General features: G+C 40.6%; 1 protein-coding gene across 3 annotated transcripts in view; it reads right to left on the reverse strand.

Moving 5' to 3' along the window:
• The window catches only part of PIP5K1B (phosphatidylinositol-4-phosphate 5-kinase type 1 beta), a 307,597-nt gene that overhangs the window by 178,313 nt on the left and 106,903 nt on the right, over window positions 1-22,381 (reverse strand). For all 3 annotated transcript variants that reach the window (XM_030822532.1, XM_003273866.3, XM_030827193.1), the window contains 2 exons: window positions 16,463-16,547; window positions 11,987-12,055 (listed from right to left, as the gene is read on the reverse strand). In XM_030822532.1, coding sequence (XP_030678392.1) covers window positions 11,987-12,055 — 69 coding nt within the window. In that variant the 5' untranslated portion in view covers window positions 16,463-16,547. The remainder of the gene's footprint in view (window positions 1-11,986; window positions 12,056-16,462; window positions 16,548-22,381) is intronic.

The following is a 22,381-nucleotide window of genomic DNA, read 5'->3' on the forward strand; positions in this document are numbered from 1 at the left end:
CCTCCAGAACTGTAGGCTCAAGAACATATCTCTTTGGAAAATCTATATCAAACTTAGAATTAAGAAGAAAAAAGTGATACATCCTTTGGATGCTGTACCAGATGCTGTGTGGGACCCTAAGGATGTCAAAATAATTGGGCAAGGCTCCTGCTCCCCAGCCACTCACAGTGCAGTTGGCAGGACATAACTGCCAACAATTATTACAAAACAAAGTCACCTGTGACATAACAGGGTTAAGTGCAGGGTGCTGAGGGAGGCTGGGGTGGGTGACTGACAGCCACCGCCTGGGAGGGTGGACAAAGGCAATGGTAGAGCTGTTTCTGGAATGAAGACATCACAGAGTGATCAGCTTGTGTGGGAAGGAATGGGGATGGAAAAGAGGAAGGTGCAGCATTCAGTGCGGCCGCAGTTAGGTTCGTGTCCAAGATAATGGCAGGAGATGGTCAAGACACACCCACTGGGGATGGCTGTGAAGGACTCACATGCCACGCGATGGAGCATGGATATTTTCTGAAGGTACCAGAGGCCAATGGAAGATAATAAGGCAGTGACTTGGCCAGCTTTGTGTATTTTAGGAATATAACTGTGGAAAAGGATCTCAGGAGGCAACATCAAAATATGGATGTTCCGCCTTCCTGAGGCCTCTCTTCTCCATCTATTTCACTAATGCCTACGAATCTGCAATTTGACAAATTGAAGCTGAACCCCAGACCTGGAGTCCCAAATCCACGTCCAACCACCCACTTGCCTCTCTGACATTCTGAAACTCACACGTCCAAATTGGAAGACTTGTTTCCCCCTTACCATTCATCTCTGTCTCAACAGATGGTCACGGCATCCACCCAGGTGCTCAAATTAGAATCCTGGGATCAATCACTCCTGCCATGCCCTCACCCCCACATCCAACCATGGCTCCGTCCAGTCAGTATCAACTCTGAGATGAATCTCAGACTTGTTTCCTTCTTTCTCCTCTAGTCCACTACCTTTGTCTAGGCTGCTGCCTATTTCTCTAACTCAGGGCTTCTCATCTTAGCACTATTGACACTTGGGGCTGATGAGTATTCGTTGTGGGGGGGGGGGGCAGTGTCCCTGGCCTCCTACCTGGTGCCAGTAGCACCTACTCCCCTCAATTGTGACAGCACTGTCTAATGTCTCCTGGGGGACAAATCTGCCCCCGTTGGGAACCGCTGCTGTCATGCTACTTGGCCACTCTTCCCTGCTCAGAACCTTGCATCACACTGGCCTCCACCTCAGTTCCTTGAATCCACCAAGCTCCTTCCTGCCTTGGGGCTTGGCAAAGGCCATTCTCTCTGCCAAGCACACTCTTTCTTCCACTCTTCTCTTGACTGCCTCCTTCACACACTTGCGATCCCAGCCCCTGTGCTGCCTCCTTAGGGAGGGTCCCTGAATACCTTATCTAAAAGGCAGGAGTACCTTTGCCTATCTTTATTTTCTTCATAGTACTTTAAAAGTTAGTAATTATTTGATTGTGCATACTCTTTCTCATCTGTCTGTACCATGACAATGAAAGCATTATTAGGGGCAGGGACTATGTGTGTCTTGGCCTCTGTTCCACCCCTAAGGCCTAGCGCCATGCCAAGCTAAATAAATACTTGTCAACTGGAGAAATGAATGAGTACATGGACGTAAGTCAAATGCATGTCGTACATTCTAGGCAGTAAGCACACCTATAAAAATGGCAAGGTCACAATATGAGAACTTAGCTCAGGAAAATTAGAAAGTTGCCCAGACAGCCTACATCTCAGCCCTGTGCCCAATAACCAAACGCTTCCTGATCTGCAATGAAGTAGACAGCAGCACATCTTGGATGAGCAGAAAACACTGATTTAAGAGGAAGAGTAGCTCATCAACTCTGCTGGAAAGAACTGCAGCAAGACCTCATGAATAGTTTAGAAGTCTCCTAGTAATTGAACCCAATTTCTGTCTCTGGGTATCTGGGTGTACATGCATGTCAGAAGTTGGGCAGAACAGATACAGGACTGAGAATCTTAATTTCACAGCCCCCACAGAGCCCACGGCCCATCTTCTTTTCCTTCCTTAATGATATGTTGAAGGGTCGCCTCTTTCATGCAGAGGACTGAGCTGCCACATCTTCCTTTCTCTGGCATAATAAAAGCAGCTGACACACGACCAGACAGTAAACAGAACTTGCCAGAAAATACAGTGTACCATTTGAGAGAACTGGATTCCCAAAGAGGAAAATAACTTTCAAAATAGTCATCCTCCTAGCTAATGCTTTCTTTACCACATGTTTTTAAGTGATTGAGAAGATTATTACTGAGTTGTGACTCTTTCTGTGACAGTCTACAGAACTGCCAGTTAGGTTTTAAAATGTGTTCTTCTCCTAACTTGACAATCCAAGATATGTCACCACTGTCAATTGGATCTCATCCTTTACTGTCAATTTTGAGTTCTGCACTCAGGGATAATTTTTGAAATGATCACTTTAGTCATCTTCCCATTTCTAGTGTTATGCACAGTGCCCAAGGGATTTTTTTGTTTTTCATTTTAAAATCACTATATACTTCCTAGAAAAAGTAATTCTTGAAGCTACAGTTCAGATTCTGTGTTCACAAGTGAGATACACTTTGATGAGAAAAATGGCTTTGGAATCAGTGAATCAGGAAAAACATTTTAAAATTGTTAAATTCTAGGTGGGGCGCGGTGGCTCACGCCTGTAATCCTAGCACCTTGGGAGGCCGAGGCGGGTGGATCACCTGAGGTCAAGAGTTCGAGACCAGGCTGGACAACATGGTGAAACTCTGTCTCTACTAAAAATAAAAAAATTAGCTGGGCGTGGTGGTGGGCACCTGTAATCCCAGCTACTCAGAAGGCTGAGGCAGGAGAGTGGCTTGAACCAGGGCAGCAGAAGTTGCAGTGAGCTGAGATCACACCACTGCACTCCAGCCTGGGCAACAAGAGCAAAACTCCGTCAAAAGAAAAAAAAAAAGTTACATTCTATTAATTTGTTCCCATTCCAAAGCTGTCTGAGTTTATCTTACTGCCCCCTGCTACTACTGCAGATAATTGAGAATCACTGTTTTAATGTCTTGAGCAGCACTGTCCTCCAGACACCAGAGCATTCAGACAATAATGCAGTGGGTAGGGTCTTACAGATCCTGAAGAAAGGCAGTTGGGGTTAAAATCCCAGACTTATTCTGCCACATACTTGCTTTATGCCCTGGAGCATTTAATTAACCTCTCCGTACCTCAGTTTTCTCATCTGTAAAATGGTAATAATAGTATCACCTCATAAGGTTGTTAGGAAGATTAAATGAATTTTCTAAAGTGCTTAGAATGATAGCGGGCATACACTAAGCACTTGTGTTAACTCTTGTTATTAGCATTGCTTTTAAATTGCTTTTGATTGGTAATAATTAGGCTTTAATTCACTGAATTAGTAGGCTTCTGGTTAAAATAAACTCAATATATGAGATAAATAAAATTCTTCCATCAGCCAATGATTCTAACTCCATAAAACAGCAAAAACTCTGAATAAGCACAAGGTATGTTCGCCACAATTGTTGAATAGATGTAAGACTAGAACCTAAATTACATTGCTGTCATCTTTTCCCAAATTCAGAACAGAGAACTTTAGAATTTTAAATTTTTATGTTCTTTTGCAACTCCTTAAGAGCCACCTTAAAAAAATCTCTTTTATGTGCTCAGGCAAAGGAAGGCAGGTAGTGAGTGGTGAAAGTGGATGAGCCACAGGCCTCGGGGAAAGGGGGCCTGCTGGCCAGATCAGAACCAGGTTGGCTGAGCTGTGCAGGGAAGCGAGTGAACACCTGCTTATATTAAGGCTTTTAATTGAAAAACGAAAGCATCGTTGTGCCCTGACAACAGGGGCCACAGTTCAGACGGCCCCACTGGCTGCAGTAACACCGAACACCCCAACCTCCCCTCCTGCCATTCACACCAAACTCAACAACACTGTGGGGTTTTTTGCCTGTGAAGAAAGCCGTGCAGGACGTTTTGGGTGCAGAATACGATTTCCTATAGTTCACGTTTTAGAGACAGCAATGTGATGTTTATTGGTATTAGGGACCAAAACACAGGGAGTCTACAGTTAATCAGAAGGCAGAAGCACAACAAACCTGTGTAACTTAACATATGGAGGCCCCCTCCAAAGTGAATGCTGAAAGAGGTCACTTCAGAATGAACCATTCAGGGCAACAGGCTAATGAGAGGATTGGCTCGCTCAGCTGTTTTAATCTGAAGCTGCCAATTCTTTTTGCTTAATTATCTGTAATGTCCTGCTTAAAACTCATAAAGGCAGATTTGCGATCACCTGCTTTAGTACTTAGTGAGGAAGGAGACAGAAGCACAAGTGTTTGGAGGGGTGATCCGACAGGGCGGGGGGTGCATGTTAATGTGATATGATTACACATGCTTCTAAGTGTAACGGAATTATTTTAAAAATGTCCCCTCTGTAAATGATGCAGCTCACCTCCTTGCTACTTAATTTTTAAAAACACAACAGCAGTTTACCTTTTTTTTTTTTTTTTGAGATGGAGTCTTGCTCTGTCGCCTAGGCTGCAGTGCAGTGGCACCCGTTTACTATTAAGAGCATATCTTTCTCTCTGATTTTAGACACCTGTTGCTGTTGGGACGCACACAGCATCATGCCCCAGTACTGTCAGCTCACCTCCCATGCCCAGGCTTGACTGCAGCTACCCCCAGGAGGCTAAGTAACCCTTCTCCGCGGGAATCCAGTGCTCCGTCCCCATGGAACTAATCTGGAAATCAGAGGCTCAGGGATTGCATTCTTGCTCATCAAAACAGTGACTTCACTCATTGGTATTCTACTTTTCCCAGTATTTGCTCACGTCTGTTAAATTGTTTGATCCTCACAGCACTATGACCCAGCTTGGGTAGATATTAATTAATTACATTTTATCAGTGAGAAAAATTAAGGTTCACAACAACTAGGAAAAATGCCTGCGGTTATCAACCAGTATCTGGAAGAGCTGGACTCACATCTGCCCTCCTCTTAAAACGGGTAGTTTGATTTGAACAAAGCTTCTCAGCCTTGGCACTAACAACGTTTAGATAATTCTTTGTTTTGGGGGTCCATCCTCTGCATCATAAGATGCAGCATCCTTGACCTCCATCTCCTAGAAGCCAGTAGCGCCAGCCCTCACGCTGTAACAACTAAAAATATATCCAGATATTGCCAAATCTTCCCAGGGCGTGGGGGCAAAATTGCTGGTTGAGAACCAGCAGGTTAGGGTGTTTTGGATTAAGGTGGATTAGGAATCACACTTAGAATACCAAAGGATCATTCATCCTAGAGACCAGCATTGCTGCTATTCAGGACAATTGCTGCTTAGCACAAACAAGTTTGCTTGTTTTATGGAAGTGGCAGCTTTCCAGAATCTGAAGGAAAAGAAGAATGGTCAGGAGAGAGAACACACTCCAGCATCTCTTACCTCCAAAATCCTGAAATGTTATTTGTTCAATTTTTGAACTGGTATTACCTTCACATAGTTCAAAATTAAATATGCATAGAAAGATGTATTATTTACTTATTTTTTGAGCCGGAGTCTTGCTGTCGCCCAGGCTGGTGTGCAGTGGTGTGATCTCGGCTCACTGCAACCTCTGCCTTCCAGGCTCAAGTGATTCTCCTGTGTCAGCCTCCCAAGTAGCTGGGATCACAGGCTTGCACCACCATGCCCAGCAAATTTTTGTATTTTTAGTAGAGATGGGGTTTCACCATGTTGGCCTGGCTGGTCTCCAACTTCTGACCTCAGGTGATCCACCCATCTCGGCCTCCCAAAGTGCTGGGATTACAGGTATAATCCACCGTGCCCAGCCATAGAGCCACCGAGCCACCACGCCCGGTCATACAAAGGTTTACACAGAGAAGTTTCCCACCAACTAAGGACCCTACTACCTGGTTCTCCCCGGAGACAGCCAGTGTTACCAGCTGTCAGAAACATTTTATAAAAGACTCTGTATTTAAAGAAATACTTCCTTTTAGATCAAAGTGCCTCTGAGCTATTATCTTACTCCCGTTGAAAAGGCAATAAAAGGCATCTTTCCTTGGAATGTGGTCAGGGTCAGGTACTATTTCCTCCTACCTCACCGCTGCCTGCCTCCGCTGATAGGAAACTGTCTCAGACACCGGAAGGAAGCAACAACCAAGGTCTTCAAAGATAAAACAAAGTGAAAAAAACTGGGCATTTGGGTCAAGGATCCTGTGGGTGTCCTGGTCTGGTCAGTTTTCCACTGGAGCTTTCTGAGTGCTGTCAGCACATGTGCCTGTCATGGTGAAAACCAGCTAAAAAGACTCTGCACACTGTAGGCGAGGCGTCGGTGCCACAGGCAGGTGGCCTGTGCCCACACGGCAGCCTGCTGTCATCAAAACCAGAATCTCCCAGTGGAGGCCTATTGTGGGCAGGCCCAGAAATGAGGAAGAAACAGAAGAGGAAGGGGTGAGGGGCCTAGAACCACAACTTTAGGGTGAAGAGGTGAGACAAGAAGAAAGGCAAATGGCAGTGCACGCTTCCCATGACAGTCAAGGCCCTGGTGTTGGGAAACACTGACCCAGTCCAACGGACAAATGACAACATGGGACATCATGTGACTGGAGCTTCTAATCATCTTCCTAACAAAGAACTGCAAGGTAACCTGGCATATGTCACTGAACCACCTGACATCTGTTTGTTTTGGAGAGGTGGGGCTGGGTCATTTCTTCACATACAAAACAGACAAAACTTGAACCTCTAGCATCAGTATTTGACTTGCACTGAGACCATCCTCTTTCAAGTAAACTCGTGCCCTGCCTCCTGCTTCCTTTTAAGTCTCTTGCCTTTTTAAACAACAAACAAACAAAACCCCAAAATAACACAATACTCTTTCCCAAACTTCCCTAGTTCCACCAATGGCAGAAAACTTCTGGCAGTCGCACTGATTGGAAATCTAATTTTCTTTTCAAAAATATTCCCCACATCTTTTCCTACTCAACTTTGCACCCAACTTTGTTGCTCAACTAACACAAAAGCCTTCCCGGGTCATCTCCCTCAACCCTGTGCAACTTGTGCTGTACCACTGGCTTCGCACAGGCCTTTCATTTGTCACCAGTCCCTACGACAAAGTTACAGTACGTCACCGCCTGAAAACTGCACTCTCCAGCACGGCAGTCACCAGCCACGTGTGCTTATTTAAGTTTAAATTTAACTAAAATTAAGATTAAAAATTACAGTTCCTCACACACCAGCTACATTTCAAATGCCCTATAGCCACACATAGCTTGTGGCTACTACACTGGTGCAAACTGTAGAACATTTCCATCATTGCGGGAAGTTCCATTGGACAACACTGGCCTAGAACATAAAATCCAAACACCTCAAACCAGCACCCAAGGGTAGCTGTAATTTAGAGCCAGCCCATACTTCCAAAACTGCCTACTACTTTCCCCAGACACTGCCACTTAGCTTTGTCCAGGCCAGCCTCTCCTGTAATGCCAACAAATCATGCTCCTCCCTGTTTCTGTGCCTGTGCTCTCATTGGACTCCCTGACATCAAGACAAACAAGTAGGTAAATCAAAATGCACAGTCACTTAAAAAGTGGAATTTTTGGCCGGGCGCAGTGGCTCACACCTGTAATCCCAGTACTTTGGGAGGCCGAGGCGGGTCGATTGCCTGAGCTCAGGAGTTCGAGATCAGCCTGGGTAACACGGTGAAACCCCATCTCAACTAAAATACAAAAAAGTAGCCAGGCATGGCAGCGTGCACCTGTAGTCCCAGCTACTTGGAAGGCTGAGGCAGGAGAATCACTTGAACCTGGGAGGCAGAGGTTGCAGTGAGCCAAGATCATGCCACTGCACTCCAGCCTGGGCGATAGAGTGAGACTCCATCTCAAAAAAATAAAAATAAAAGAGAAATACCACTTGTCTTGGCACTTACTCAACACCGATTTGGGTCAAGATTTAATTTTTTCATGTGGGTCCCTCTTTTTTCTCCCAAATAAGTTGTAAGGTCAGGGGAGGCAGAGACAAGTTCTTACATTTCTTTTGCATCCTCCTTTATTCTTCTCACTTTTTTACACCAACAGGGAGGTCAGAGGTTGTAAACTGGCCACTGCCTAGGGGCCAGATAGGGTCCACAGGCAAACTGTTTTGTCCAGAGTGTATTTTTAAAAACATTTGAATTAGTTGCTGTTATTTAAAAATGGCAGATTTCACATCAAAATTTTCATCTCTCTTTTCTTGAAAAACATCAGAGTACCTGGCAACCCTGGGCGAGCATTCATTCATAGCTCTGTTGGCTAGAGTTGACTGCCTGCTGCCCCTTTTAAGGAAGGCATGGGTTCTCCTGTTTACCATGGCCCCCTCGTTTTTTCACTCCCTTCTTAGCTGCCTGGCCTCAGTAGGCTTCTGCATTTACAACTCTTGGGGAAAGTACTCAATAAATTAACTGATAATGGAAATACTCCACTCTGTAAATACAGCCAGGCAGCCTTTAATGCCTGTCTTCACGGGCAACTTGTTTGTTTTATGCAGCTAAAATCAAACTTCTTATTTTAGCCATTAGCTGAAGACATTATTAACCTCACAGACCAATGTTAGCTGTTCTTCCTGGGCTTGCCAAGAACTGAGAACGGATTCAGGAAATGGTCAACTGCAAGACAAAAGGCAGCCAGCCTCAATAATCACATGCAAATAGCTGAGACGCAAAGTGTAAAGTTGTCCCACGAACACTGAGTGTTCCCTAATAAGATGTGGAAATCATAGCACTCATGACGCTGAATGTTGCTGGCAGCTGCCCAGTAGTAAATCTGGGGCTCCATACAGAAAGCCTAAACCTGCTGCTTAATTCTAACAATATTGGTTTCTTTCCTTTTGAACTCCTCATTATAGACTACTGTGTTCTAAAACTGTTTTCATGTCTTGCCTCTCCCGCTCCACTGTGAGCTACTTACAAACTCCCGTGGTATATTTCTCACTCCTAGCGTAAAGGACCAGGGGCCTTAACCTGGGATCCATGGACTGGCTTCAGTCAATGCGAAAACACAATGGGTCGTCAAAGCTTCTTAGTAAATCTGTGCATACCTTATGGTCAGGGCTTCGGGACTGGGAAAGAAATTTAACTTTAAGGTATCTGTAAAGGGAATAAGACGTATGGTGGCCTTGACAACGCTCGTGTAGTCTGTTTGCTATCATTTACAGTTTTTTTGTCATTTGCATTTGCAAAGCACTGCTTTTATGCTTTCATTAAGGTCATGGGTGAACATGGTAAGCTACCCAGGGCCAACTCATGCATCATGCTGGTGGAAACTGAGTGAATAGGGAGCAAAACTGCCAGTTTTCGAGACCATTAGTCCAACCAGATACAAACACACTAAACATAAGATTTAACCCATACTTATCCACCTTGTCTGAAAGGAGACTAGTGAATCTTTTAGATGCCTTTAAATCAAGACTCATTAAATTTGAACACACTCTTTATGAGTAATTTAATGACTCTCTCAAAATAGGAAATGCAGTTAGTTTGAAATAAACTACATCTTTGTGAACTTCTCCAGGTTTGTAAAAGATATGTTTCTTCTCTAAATATGTATAAACCATATGTTTAATAATAATGCTCAAATTATACTGGGGAATAATGTCTCACTTATAATCTGGTTTCCAGAATGTAGTCTTCCTCGTTTTTGAAAATAGGAATAATAATTGCTTATGTCCTGTTTCCTGACAATTTTCCCATTCTCAAATTCATTTGAAGCTCACATTCAGAGGTTTTCCTATTCCAGCTTTAAGTTCTTTCATCTGGGAAATGGTTGATCTGGACCTAGAGATAAACACATTTGCAATAGCTAACTCCTAAGTCCACCACGAACACCTTCTCTAGTTTGAAGATCAGAGAATTAAACTGAATAATTCAGCTGAGCTTTCATCTGTCAGTAAAACAACACTTTCTCTGAGTGACTCCTTCTTGCTATGCGTATCAATACCATATTTATTAAGGGCTGAAGTCCTAAGTGCTGTGCTGGTTTTCTTGGTGCTTTTGAAGAGAGGCTACGTACATCCCCTTCCATTGCTTATACTTCTTAAAACCAGAAATCATTAATAAGGTCCTGATATTATTACACATAAAAAAATTGTTCACTAAAAAAAACTTCTGGTCCCCTTAGGTTTTCTGTGTCTTCCCTTATTTCTCCTACCATAGAATTTGATTTTTAGTTTTTACAACCTAAAAAACACTGCTGAGTTAAATATCCTACTAGAGACATTAATCACAGAATTACCTATACTAATTATTGAAAACCTGCTTGACTGAATAAATTCTTGGGCAGGGGACACTTAGCAAACTCTGAGATGTCATGGTCACATTTTTTCTATAACTTTTGCAGCCACAAAGGATCTCCTGTGAGTCAGAATTTGGTCAAGAATTTCAGTGCATCTTGATGCTGATTGAGAATACCGCCTGAAACTGATCTGAAGTAATAACAGGCTAGCAACATAATCATCTCTGTGTTGGTCCATGCTTGAATGAATGTACATGGAATCTTGGGTGAACGAGACAGGATTTGGTTTTTCACCTGTGTCTAAAAATAAATAATAGTGTATTGTTGCCTTTGGCCCGATGTACAAATTTTATAAAATATACTGCGGCACTTCTGAGCTCTTGAATCTTTACCCAGCTCTTTTCCAACCACACCATCCCTTTGAATGACAACCTCCCGGCTTGTATTTCAAGGTTTGGCTGAGTGGAAAAATCAGATAAAGAAGATATACCAGGAAAAAGGGCATATTCTCCTACATGAAAATGGAACAGAAAATACATCATGCTAGTTCCATGACCTGAATATGTGGTCAGAGCACATAGCTCATGTACTTTATGACTAAACATCTTGCAGGCTATCCATCAAAGTATAAAAGGAAAAATTAAGAAATAAGAAACCTTCAATACACAAACGTCCTACTCTTAAGAGGGCAAAATAGCAAGAACTTTGAAAAGCTAAAACGTATAATCAATTTATAATCAGGAGTAGAGGTGCTTGGGAACATATTTTACCCAGTAACGTGTTTGAACATTAGCTTGGTAGCTGGGAGTTGAGAATTTAACAGTCAAAGACTGGTAAGTTAAGATACACTAGGAAGTCTGGAAAAAGACTTTTTGTGAAATGGGCTGAAGACATAAAATCTGAGCGGCTTAGAAAAGGTGGGGAAGAGGAGCATCTCACATTTTAAAAGTTTTAAAATACAAAGGTAGGAAATGTTTTAAACGTTGGTGGAAAGTAGTGAGTCCATTAAAGGATTCATATATTATACACAGAACACTGCACACCCTCAGGAGCCTTCTTCTTAGGAATAAGAAGGGTCTTCAAACAACTCTCTTCACTCAATATTCTATATTATGGTGAACTGACCCCCAAAGATTCCCATGCTCTAATCCTTGGGACCTGTGAATACGTCACTTTCTAAGGCAAACATGAATTCAAGTTGCAGAGGAAATTAACATTGCTAATCAGCTGACCTTTTAGATAAAGAATATTAATTTTTATTGATATTTTTCCATATTTCTGTGAGCCTAGGAGGGCTCAATGCAATCACACAGGCCCTTTAAAGTGTCAGAGTGGTACAGCCTGGGAAAGACTCCACCGGCCATTGCTGGCTTTGAAGATGGCAGGGAGCCATGACACAGGGCACGCAGGGAGCCACTAGAAGCCAGAAAAGACAAGGAAGTAGACTCTCCCCTGGAGCGTCCAGGAAGGAATACAGCTCTGCAAACACGTGGATCTCAGCCCAGGGAGACCCATGTCAGGCTTCTGACTCACTGAACTATAAGATAATGCATGTATGTTGTCTAAGCCACTAAATTTGCAGTAATTAGTTATAGTAGCAACTGGAAACTAAGATAGTAACTTACAACTGCTTTGGAGAAAGAAAGGCCTTTGATAATATTCACGTGCCAAACAGCAAAACGGTGTTCCTCTTTAGAAAATAAAATGCACACTCACCTTTTTATAGGTTTTTTCTTCATTTTGTTTTCCAGGTGCTGCCTCTCCATTTTCAGCAGCAGACGACATCTACAAGAGAAACACACTGCCATTTGAACTTCAATGCTATTCTGAAATACAATATATTAATAATATTGCTAACCAAAGGATCTATTTTAGTTAAGTATGTTTTTGTTATTGCTATTGCTGTTGTTCCTAAGGAAGACAGAAACATTTCAGAATACTAAAAAAGAAATCTGCATTCCTTAATCTTTCAAAAATAAATCTAAAACATTTTCGTAATATATTTTATCCTATATGCTCTAAGAAAGCATGTACATGTGTATAAGTTTCTTTCTACAAAGCTTTTTTTTTAGAGATGGGGTTTCCCTCTATCACCCAGGCTGGAACTGGAATGCAGTGGTGCGATCATGGCTCACTGCAGCCTCAAACTCTTAAGTTCAAGCAGTCCTCCCACCTCAGCCTCTCGAGTAACTGAGATTATAGGCATGAGCCACCGTGCCAGGCTACATAGCCTTTTAAAAAACTTTTCTTCTGGTTATACATGCTCACTGTAAAATCATCTGGGAAGTACCAAAAAATATGAGTCAGAACAAAAAAACTACTCAACTCTACTATCCTTGGGCAACTCCTGTATTCATATTTTGTCATATTTATTTCTACCTTTTATTATGTGTATTTTCATATGAAAAAACTTACAATACTATCTTACCCAGTATTTTTCACTGAACTTTTATGTAATAAACATTATCCCATTTGATTACAAAAATATCTTTGTAAGAATTATTTTTTTCTAGTTGCAAGATACACCACTGTATGGACACCACTGTGTGTTAATACTTTAGTCAATGCTAATATTGAAGGATAGTTGAGGCAGCTCAAAGAGTTTTGCTCCTGTAAATAGTAAAATAATTATTTTATGCTTATATCTTTATCTAACTTCAATGTTTTCTTGGACTAGATTCTTGGAATTGCTAGGGCATACTAGCGTATTAAAAAATTTAAAGCTTTTACTACATATTGGTAAATTTATTTCCAGAAGAGTACACTCATTCACACTGCTATCAGCAGCGAGTGGGGGATTGTTTCATTACACAATTAGTAATGACTGTTATCATCTTTTTTTTTTTTTTTTTTTTTTGAGACGGAGTCTCGCTCTGTCACCCAGGCTGGAGTGCGGTGGCGCGATCTCGGCTCACTGCAAGCTCCGCCTCCCGGGTTCAAGCCATTCTCCTGCCTCAGCCTCTCCGAGTAGCTGGGACTACAGGCGCCCGCCAACACGCCCGGCTGATTTTTTTTATATTTTTAGTAGAGACAGGGTTTCACCGTGGTCTCGATCTCCTGACCTCGTGATCCGCCCGCCTCGGCCTCCCAAAGTGCTGGGATTACAAGCGTGAGCCACCGCGCCCGGCCGACTGTTATCATCTTAAACAGCTTTGCTAATCTGACAGGTAAAAGAAATCATCTCCTGGTTTTAATTTGCATCTGTGAAAATTACTGGTGAAGGTTAACATCGTTTTCACATCAGTTTTAGTTCTTTGTATATCTTCGAGTCTTCCATTGTTTCGTCCATTTATCTACGGAGGTCTTAATGTTTCTGATATTGATTTTTACCTATTATGATTATTCATACTAGTGGTTTGCTTATTTTTATGTTTTAAGGTTGTTAATTGCTTGCCAAGTGCATTATTAATATTCTTCTGTGTTACTATCTGCCTTTTTGTTTGTTTTTGAGACAGGGTCTCACTTTATCACTCAGGCTGGAGTACAATGGTGCCATCACAGCTCACTGCAGCCTCGACCTCCCAGGCTCAGACAATCCTCCCACCTCAGCCCGACCTCCCAGGCTCAGACAATCCTCCCACCTCAGCCTCCCAAGTAGCTGGGACTAATTTTTTGTAATTATTTTGTTAGAGACAGGGTTTTGCCATGTTTCCCAGGCTGGTCTCGAACTCCTGAGCTCAAGCAATCCTCCTGCCTTGGCCTCCCAAAGTGCTGGGATTACAGGCATGAGTCACTGTGCCCAGTTTACCGTGTCCTTTTAATTTGTTTCATAATTATGATATAGAGAAGTTTACATTTTTACACACTCAAAACTATTGTGTATCTTTGTGAATTCTAATGCCTTAAGATAAAATATGTTTTTTCATTGGGAGATCTGATCTTCAAACGTGTTTCTCTCTCTTCCTAATGATAAGATTTTCACATGTAACCAATAATTCATCTGAATTTTTAAAGCCAGTTACGTTACTTCTGTGGTAAACAAGGGTAACTTCATAATTAGGGAACCACAATTTAAGGGTCTTACCTTAAATTGCATGCAGAACATTGAATACACCAAGGAAGGGTAAAATTTCTGACTTTCTTTTATGCTTTTGAAGCATGCTTTAAATTCTGGGCTTTTAATAAACACAGCATATGCTAAACCTAGGAATTCATCAACCATTTCTCTGCCTTGGAGCTAAGTGACTGAGTTTACCCACACTGCCATGAGCTTGACATGACTAAAAACCATCCAGGAAAATAAACGCAAGAACCACGGTGAGTCAACCTCACTAGATCTAGTACTGCCCACCAATCAAACCACCCTCTTACATAATTTTGCAATTCTATTTGCATCTATTTAATCTGTCTGTGTTAGAACAGACTCTTCAAGGACAGATGTTTCACAAACTATTGTTTTCCATGCTGTATCAGCTTAAATTGACTTAAAGAATAATTCATTTTTCTAGTCTCTTTATAATAATATTTTGGTAAGTTTTGAATAAAAATGCCAGAAGAATTAAAATGGTTTATATACCAGGCTCAGGGTAAAATACAAGCCTTCAACTGTTCAACAGAGCCAACAGAATGAAGACCTCCCTAAAGAATGCCATTCCAGTAATTTCACTTTTAAGACTTGGCAGCTTTTAAAACCAAAAAACTACAAGAGCAACTCTGAAGGGTGCCTAAAAAAACAACCTTAATGAGAGGTTAACTAACTGGCATGAATGAAGGACGGAGGATGAGATGGTCTTAAAATATTTTTTATTACTTTGTGAATCATCCCTGACTTGACAGTAGGGAAGAGGAGGAGAAAAACAGGTAAACTTCTATTTCTTTTTTAAACACTTCCTTTTAAGCAGCAGAAAACATATAATAATGATAAACGAAGGCCATGAACTATCATCTGGATTCGAGGGTTATTTATTTATTTTTCCTGTAGAGTGATGTTTAACAAAGGTCACGTGAACCTATTAACGAGGGACATTGGAGTCAGAGAGGCCATGTAGCAGGGACAAATAAGATGCTTGGGGATGTACTGGTAAACTGCAAAGGGCCATTACAATGGTCACAATATGACTACTGTTTCTTCTTAAACTTGTTATGCTTCTGCACCACATCATCTGTAACTAAGGAAGCCAAGGTACGTATGAATTAAAAACATTGTTTTAAAAAACATTATATAATCATGTTGGGCATGGTGGCTCACACCTGTAATCACAGCATTTTGGGATGCCGGGATGGGACGATCACTTGAGGCCAGTAGTAAGAGACCAGCCTGGGAAAAACAGTGAGACCTCATCTCTATAAAAAACAAAAAATTAGCCAGGTGCAATGTCTTGCACCTACTGTCCCAGCTACACAGGAGGCTGAGGTGGGAGGATTGCTTGAGCTCAGGAGTTTGAGGCTGCAGTGAGCCATGATTACACCACTGCACTCCAGCCTGGGCAATAAAGGAAGAGCCTGTCTCAAAAAGAGAAACAAAAGCAAATATTGTGTCATTTTAGATAAGGGACTTGAGTATATTTTGGTATCCACAGGTCCTGGAATCAATCTCCCGCAGATACCAAGGGCTGACTGCACTGAGTTTCCTTTTGCGGTGATGCAGATGTTTTGCATAGAGGTAGTGGTTGCATAACATTGTAAATGTACTAAACTGTACTAAAAATGAACACTGAATTGTTCATTTTTAAACGGCTGATTTTATGTGATATGAATTTCACCTGAAAGACACAGCGAGACATCATCTCTAAAAAATTTTTTTTGAAGTTATAGTCATGTGTATTTTCCATGTACACATAAAAGGAAGGAGGAAAGACATTCTCAGAAGTTCTGGTGATTATCTACAGATGATGGGATTATAAATGCTTTAGGTTTTCATTTTTATATTTTGTTAGATTCTCCAAGTATTCTACAGTGAACACTGCTACACTTAAAACAAGGAAAATACTATTTAAAAATTTAAACACACATAGTAATTAACAACAGAGACCACATCTCGATTTTTTTTTTTTAACCCTTCTGGCATGTCAAAATTCATAAAATTTCTTGTTTCTGTTTGCTTGATGTTTGTTTCAAACTTGATGTCAAAGTTAAAGGTTATGAGCTAGATATATGTTTTAGAATATTTGTAAAAATATTTACAATAAAAAGGTAAGGGCTCTATACTGATATGATCAGAATTAATTAAAAATACAGACTTTATTTCCTTACCTTTGTAAATGAAATGGCAAGTCATCTGTAGTTGGTAGCGATGGGTGCCCTACTCATTGTTGAGACCGTTTTCTTTCCCAGGTTTCTGTTAAAATAGAAACTTCTGGTCATTATTTATTCACATCCCTACTACATCTCCCAAAAAAGATCAGAGGTAGCTATAGGGATACATGCAATATAAGCAGTTAAAATTAAAACAAAGGAAGGAATGTGGGTGAGGGAAAATAAATGTGGAGAGCAAGACGATTCTATCAGCAAGGGCTGTGCATAGAACATAAGCCACAGGGCCTGGTATGGTTGTTGAATAAACTATACAGTCTACAACTTGACTCTGAGATTCCTGGTTTCCAGAGGGAAGGAAAATACGATCAGTTACCAGATGCACAATGAGCAAAAGATAAAAGCAAAGCAGTTGCTCAAATGAACCACAGGTATCTGGAGATTCAAGCTGGAGTGGAAATTTCTCCCATGGATCTTCACAGAGGAGATACCATGTGACATGTGGACAACTTTTCAATATTATCCCTATGATAAACGACCTGTGATTTCCATAAGGGTTGATTAGATGACACAACTTCAAAGACAAGTTCAAAAAAGCTGTTGTGCTATAATTGTGTTTTATACAGAAGAGATACTTGCTTATTATAATCAATTTAAAAATGTAGAGAGGTATAAAGTGAAAATGAATTAGGGTAGGCATGGTGGCTCACGCCTGTAATTGCAGCACTTTGGCAGGCTAAGGTGGGAGGGTTGCTTGAGGCCAGGAATTTGAGACCAGCCTGGGCAACATAGCGAGACTCTCTTAAAAAAAATAAAATAAAAAAAAAGAATTAGGTCTTATCTCCCCCACCCTGCGATAGCCAAAAAGAACAGTCTGTTTTATAGCCTTTCAAAATCTTCCCTACGCTTTTTCACACACACATTTATTTCTGCCACTTGCTCTTATCAATGTATTTTTCAAATCTATGTATCTACCTCATTTAAAACAACTACATATATTCACAAGATGGACATACCATTGTTTAACCAATCACTCTTCTGTGGATGAACATTCAGACTGTTTCCAAATTTGGCTACCCTAACCAGAGCAGGAATAAACAGCCTTATTCAAACATCTTTAATGTTCTAGTACTTTTTTTGTGTGTGGGAAAGAATCCTAGAAGTGGAATAACTGTGGGGCCAAACATGATAAGCATGTAAACTATCTGAAAGACTATTGCTACGTTTCTTTCCGGAGCAAAGGTCGAAGCAATCAGCCCAAATGTGCACGGAGAGTGCCTGCTTATTGGCACACGGATCAGCACTGGTGTTGGCCATCTTTAAAAGTGTTTGCTCACCTGATGGGCATCTCTGGTTTTAATTCGCCTTCTCTCACTACTAATGGGGCTGATTCTTTTCACAGGTTTATTGGTGATTTATAATTCCAGTTCATGCCGTTTGACTGTTTTTATACCGGGCTGTTTTATCTTTCTTTTATAATCAATTTGTGAGACCTCTTAGTATTTTAAACATTAGCTCTGTCCTAGAGGTTGCAAGTATTATTCTTCTTTTGGCTTTATTTATTGTGTCTTGTCATTATAGACATTTTAAATTTTTACACAGTCAAATCTGCCAGTTTTTCCTTTAAGGATTATAAATTTACTATCTTGCAATTCTTCCTTTTTGGAGGATGGATTATGAAAGAGAGCTCCCCCTAACCTGATGTTATACATGTATTCTCCCATATTTTCTCTTGATACCTTTATGGGTCCATCTTTAATATTAGCTCTTACTTCAAATGGAATCTAATCCAAATGGAATATTGCCCCAGATGGACAGTTAATTGCCCCTAAATCATTTACTTTATGATATTTTCCTTACTGGAAAGACAAGCCACCTTTAGCATACACTAAGTTTTCCTATAAAATTGATTTAGTTACGGCATCTACTCTGTTCCAAACACTGACTTGTGGATTCCTAAGCTAATACCATATTGCTTAAAATGCAGTGACATGATAGTATGCTTTGATGCCTGCTGGCACGACTTCCCCATGCTGACTGTTTTTCCTTCAAGTTTGGAAATTTTCTTGCATTTATATTTTTATGTGGCCTTTAAAAACATGTTGATTGGGCTGGGCATAGTGGCTCATGCCTGTAATCCCAGCACTTTGAGAGCCCAAGGTGGGCGGATCACCTGAGGTCAGGAGTTCGAGACCAGCCTGGCCATTATGGTAAAACCCCGTCTCTACCAAAAATACAAAAACTAGTTGGGTGGGGTGGCGGGTGCCTGTAATCCCAGCTACTCGGGAGGCTGAGGCAGGAGAATCGCTTGAACCTGGGAGGCAGAGGTTGTAGTGAGCCGAGACCGGGCCATTGCACTCCAGCCTGGGCGACAAGAGTGAAACTCTGTCTCAAAAAAAACAAAAAGCAAACAAACAAAAAAATCGTGTGGACTGAGCCGACAACACTTTTACCTTCCAAGTTGGGATTCTAACTGGGATTATATATAGTTAATTTAGAATAATTTTTATCTTTAGGATGGTAAGTTTTCTCATTTGAAAAGATAGTATAGCTCTCTACTTCTTCAAATGTTAGTTTATGTCTTTTACTACAATCTTTTTTTTTTTTTAATTTGTCTTATGTCTTACTAAATTCACTCCTGGATATTTTCATTTGTCACTCTTTTAAATAGAGTGAAATATAAATCCTTACATTTCTAGAAATATAAAAATATAAAATTAAAAATCCTTATATTTCTAGAATAAATCTTAACTTTGATTTGATTTCTTAATCTTTTTAAAAGCATATTTTCATAAGTGATATTGAACAATTGTTGCGGCCATCTTTATCAGTTTTTGGCATGAAGGAATTTATACTTTTCATAAAATCGGAAGGCTTTATATACACTCACTTTTTTTCTGTTTATTACTCCTCTCTTGGGATTTATAACCTTTCTTTGAATCAAATTTTGGTAATTTATAGTTTATTAGAAAAACATCAATTTCCTCTAGATTTCAAAATTTATCGCCATAAACCTGAACATTGTCTTATTGACTTATTTTAATCCTTCTGGGATCTGGGCGATTTTTTTCCTCATTCCTAACGTTGCATGTGTATATGTACATTCTTTATATTATATACATATTTTCATTAGTCACATTCTCTCCTTTTAATTGTTTTGTGGCCAATTACATTAATTTTAGCTTTTGTCATTAATAATACCTTCTTTCTTCTGATTTTTAAAAAAATTTCTTAGATGCAATATTTAGTTTATTTTTCATTCTTTTTTTTTTAATAGTACCAAAGGCATTTAGGCTATAAGGTATTCCTAAATGCATTAACAATTTCTTCCTAAGTTTTGATGTGAAATGTTCTCTTTAATTAACTTCCAGAGAATTTGCCATTTTGTATTTGATTTTCAATTTGATCCAGGAATCATCTATAAGAAGGCTTCTTAATTTCAAGCATTTACATTTTACTTATTATTATTATTTCACTGTCAATTTTTTGTTTTATCACAGTGGGATAAAAAAGGGGATAAGTAAAATAGCTTTTAATCCCAAATTCATTTAGTTTTTTCCTGTGGCCATAGAAATAGATTTTTGTAAATGTTCTATAGACACAAGAGAAAAATGCAGATGCTGTGTTTGTAGGGTATAAACACTATATACAAATACTAACCTGTATCATTATTTCTCTACTTTGTCAAATTATGAAATTATTATTATTAATTCTTTTGAGACAGGGTCTGGCTCTGTTGCTCAGGCTGGAGTGAAGTGGCATGATCTCGGTTCACTGCAACCTCCACCACCTGGGCTCAAGCGATCCTCCCACCTCAGCCTCCTGAGTAGCTGGGATTACCGGTGCACGCCCCCACACCTGGCTAATTTTTTTATTTTTTTGTAGAGATGGGGTCTCACACTATGTTGCCCAGGCTTGTCTCAAACTCCTGAGCTCAAGTGATCCACCTGCCTCGGTCTCCCAAAGTGCTGGGATTACAGGCATGGCCACCGTGCCCGGCCAAATTATGAAATAATTATATCAAAATTCCCTAATATAATTACAGTTTTGCCATGTTCTCCTGTAGGTCTACTTCATTTTTTTCCTTATAAATTCCAGAACTATGTTGGTCAGGAAATAAAGGCAACGCCTATGACAACGCTTTGTTTACTATTAATTACAGTTGCTGTTACTGTACTTATTGGCTGGTTTGCTCATATTATCTTTTTAATTTTAAGTCATTTAAAAACCTGTTTTTCAATCAAGAAAGCAAAATGACTATACACTATTTTCACTGCCCATTTTTCCCTCGGCCTGCTGTGTAGACATGGAGATGAGCTACCCAGATCTCCTGTAAGAAGGGAAGACCGCCTTACTGCATGCCTCTGCAGGGAGCCAGTTTAGCCTAGGTCATGGCCTTCCTGGGGCAGTCACCTCTTGTGACTGAGTGGCATGGTGGCACTCTTCCTCCAGCTCCCCAGGCTTTGTGTGTCTTGCATGGGACTTTGATTTTGTGCTCCTTCCCTCATCTTTTTACGGGTTTTATCAGTTTCCTAGGGCTGTCCCTACAAAGTACGACAGTCTAGGTGGCTTCAAATGACAGAGATTTATTTTCCCACAGTTCTGGAGGCTAGAAGTCCAAAATAAAGGTACTGGCAGGGCCATGCTCCCTCTGAGACTCGACAGAATTCTTCCTTGCTACTTTTTAGCTTCTGGTGGTAGCCATCTTTCTTGGTGTCCCTTGGCTTGCCACTGTGTTACTCCAGCCCTGGCCTCTGACATCATATAGCCCTTCTCTCCATGTGTCTCCCTCTTCATGTGGCATTTTCCTCTTCTTATAAGAACACCAGTTATACTGGGTTAGAGCTCACCCTCATGAACTCATCTTAACTTGATTATATTTGCAAAGACCCTATTTCCAAATAAGGTCACATGCACAGGTACTGAAAATTAGGACTTCAACATATCTTTCTGGGGAACATAATACATGGGTGTTAATTCCTACTAACAATCTTGCAACCAAAACTATGTCTCAGTGCTTGCTTCCAGAGAACCCAATCCACGACATCTCTTTTCTCTTTCTTGTCCATAGGTAGAGATACTTGGAATATTTTTACTCTTTCATTGCCTGTTCCACTCCAAGCTACTAAACATCTCCTCAAAGTCAACATGCCTCTTCCGTTTCAAGAAATCTTAATGAACAACTTAGACTTCGTAGTCACATTATGATCATTTACTTAGACTTGACCATAAGTTTTGCAATGCTCATTGCTCATCACTCTTTCTTTGGCTCTTCATCTCCTCCTACCTTGACACCTATGTCCTGATTCAATTCTCAGAAGTGGCATGTAGATGGCCCACTCTGAGTAACTCCATGTCCAGAAATGTCTTCCTTTTGCTCTTATGTAGGAATAGAGCTCTTGGCCAGTGCAGGATTCTTGGCTCACAAGTCTTTTGTCCCATCTCTCTGTAAATACTGTATTGCTTACTACTTACTTCCCAGTTTGTAGATGAGTAGTTTCATGTTAGTCTGATGCTCCCTGCGTTGGAAGCATGCTGGTTTTCTCTGTCTGGAAACCTCTGAGGGTTTTCTCTTTTAACATTGTTCAAAATTCCATAATGATAGATGTGCCTTTTTCATTCATCTTCCCCAGTAAAGAGAAACTGACAAGAAGTAAATACATGGAGATCCAAATAGGCAGCTATGTGATAAGCTGACTTAAACCACAAATAGAATTTAGGTTATCTCAATGCGGAACGAACAGGCTGCATATCTTTCAGGCAGTCCTCCACGAATATAATTTCTCCTAACCAGTCTTTTTTGATAAGAACTGGACAGTGGAGTACTCAAAGTTGTAGTCTCTGGCAAGAGCCTGGAATGCAGAAATTCCAATGGCCAAGTAAGGACATACTCACAAGGTTCAGGTCTCCTTAGAAGAT

The sequence above is a fragment of the Nomascus leucogenys genome, chromosome 1a, assembly GCF_006542625.1.
Source record: "Nomascus leucogenys isolate Asia chromosome 1a, Asia_NLE_v1, whole genome shotgun sequence".
NCBI classification, from domain to species: domain Eukaryota; kingdom Metazoa; phylum Chordata; class Mammalia; order Primates; family Hylobatidae; genus Nomascus; species Nomascus leucogenys.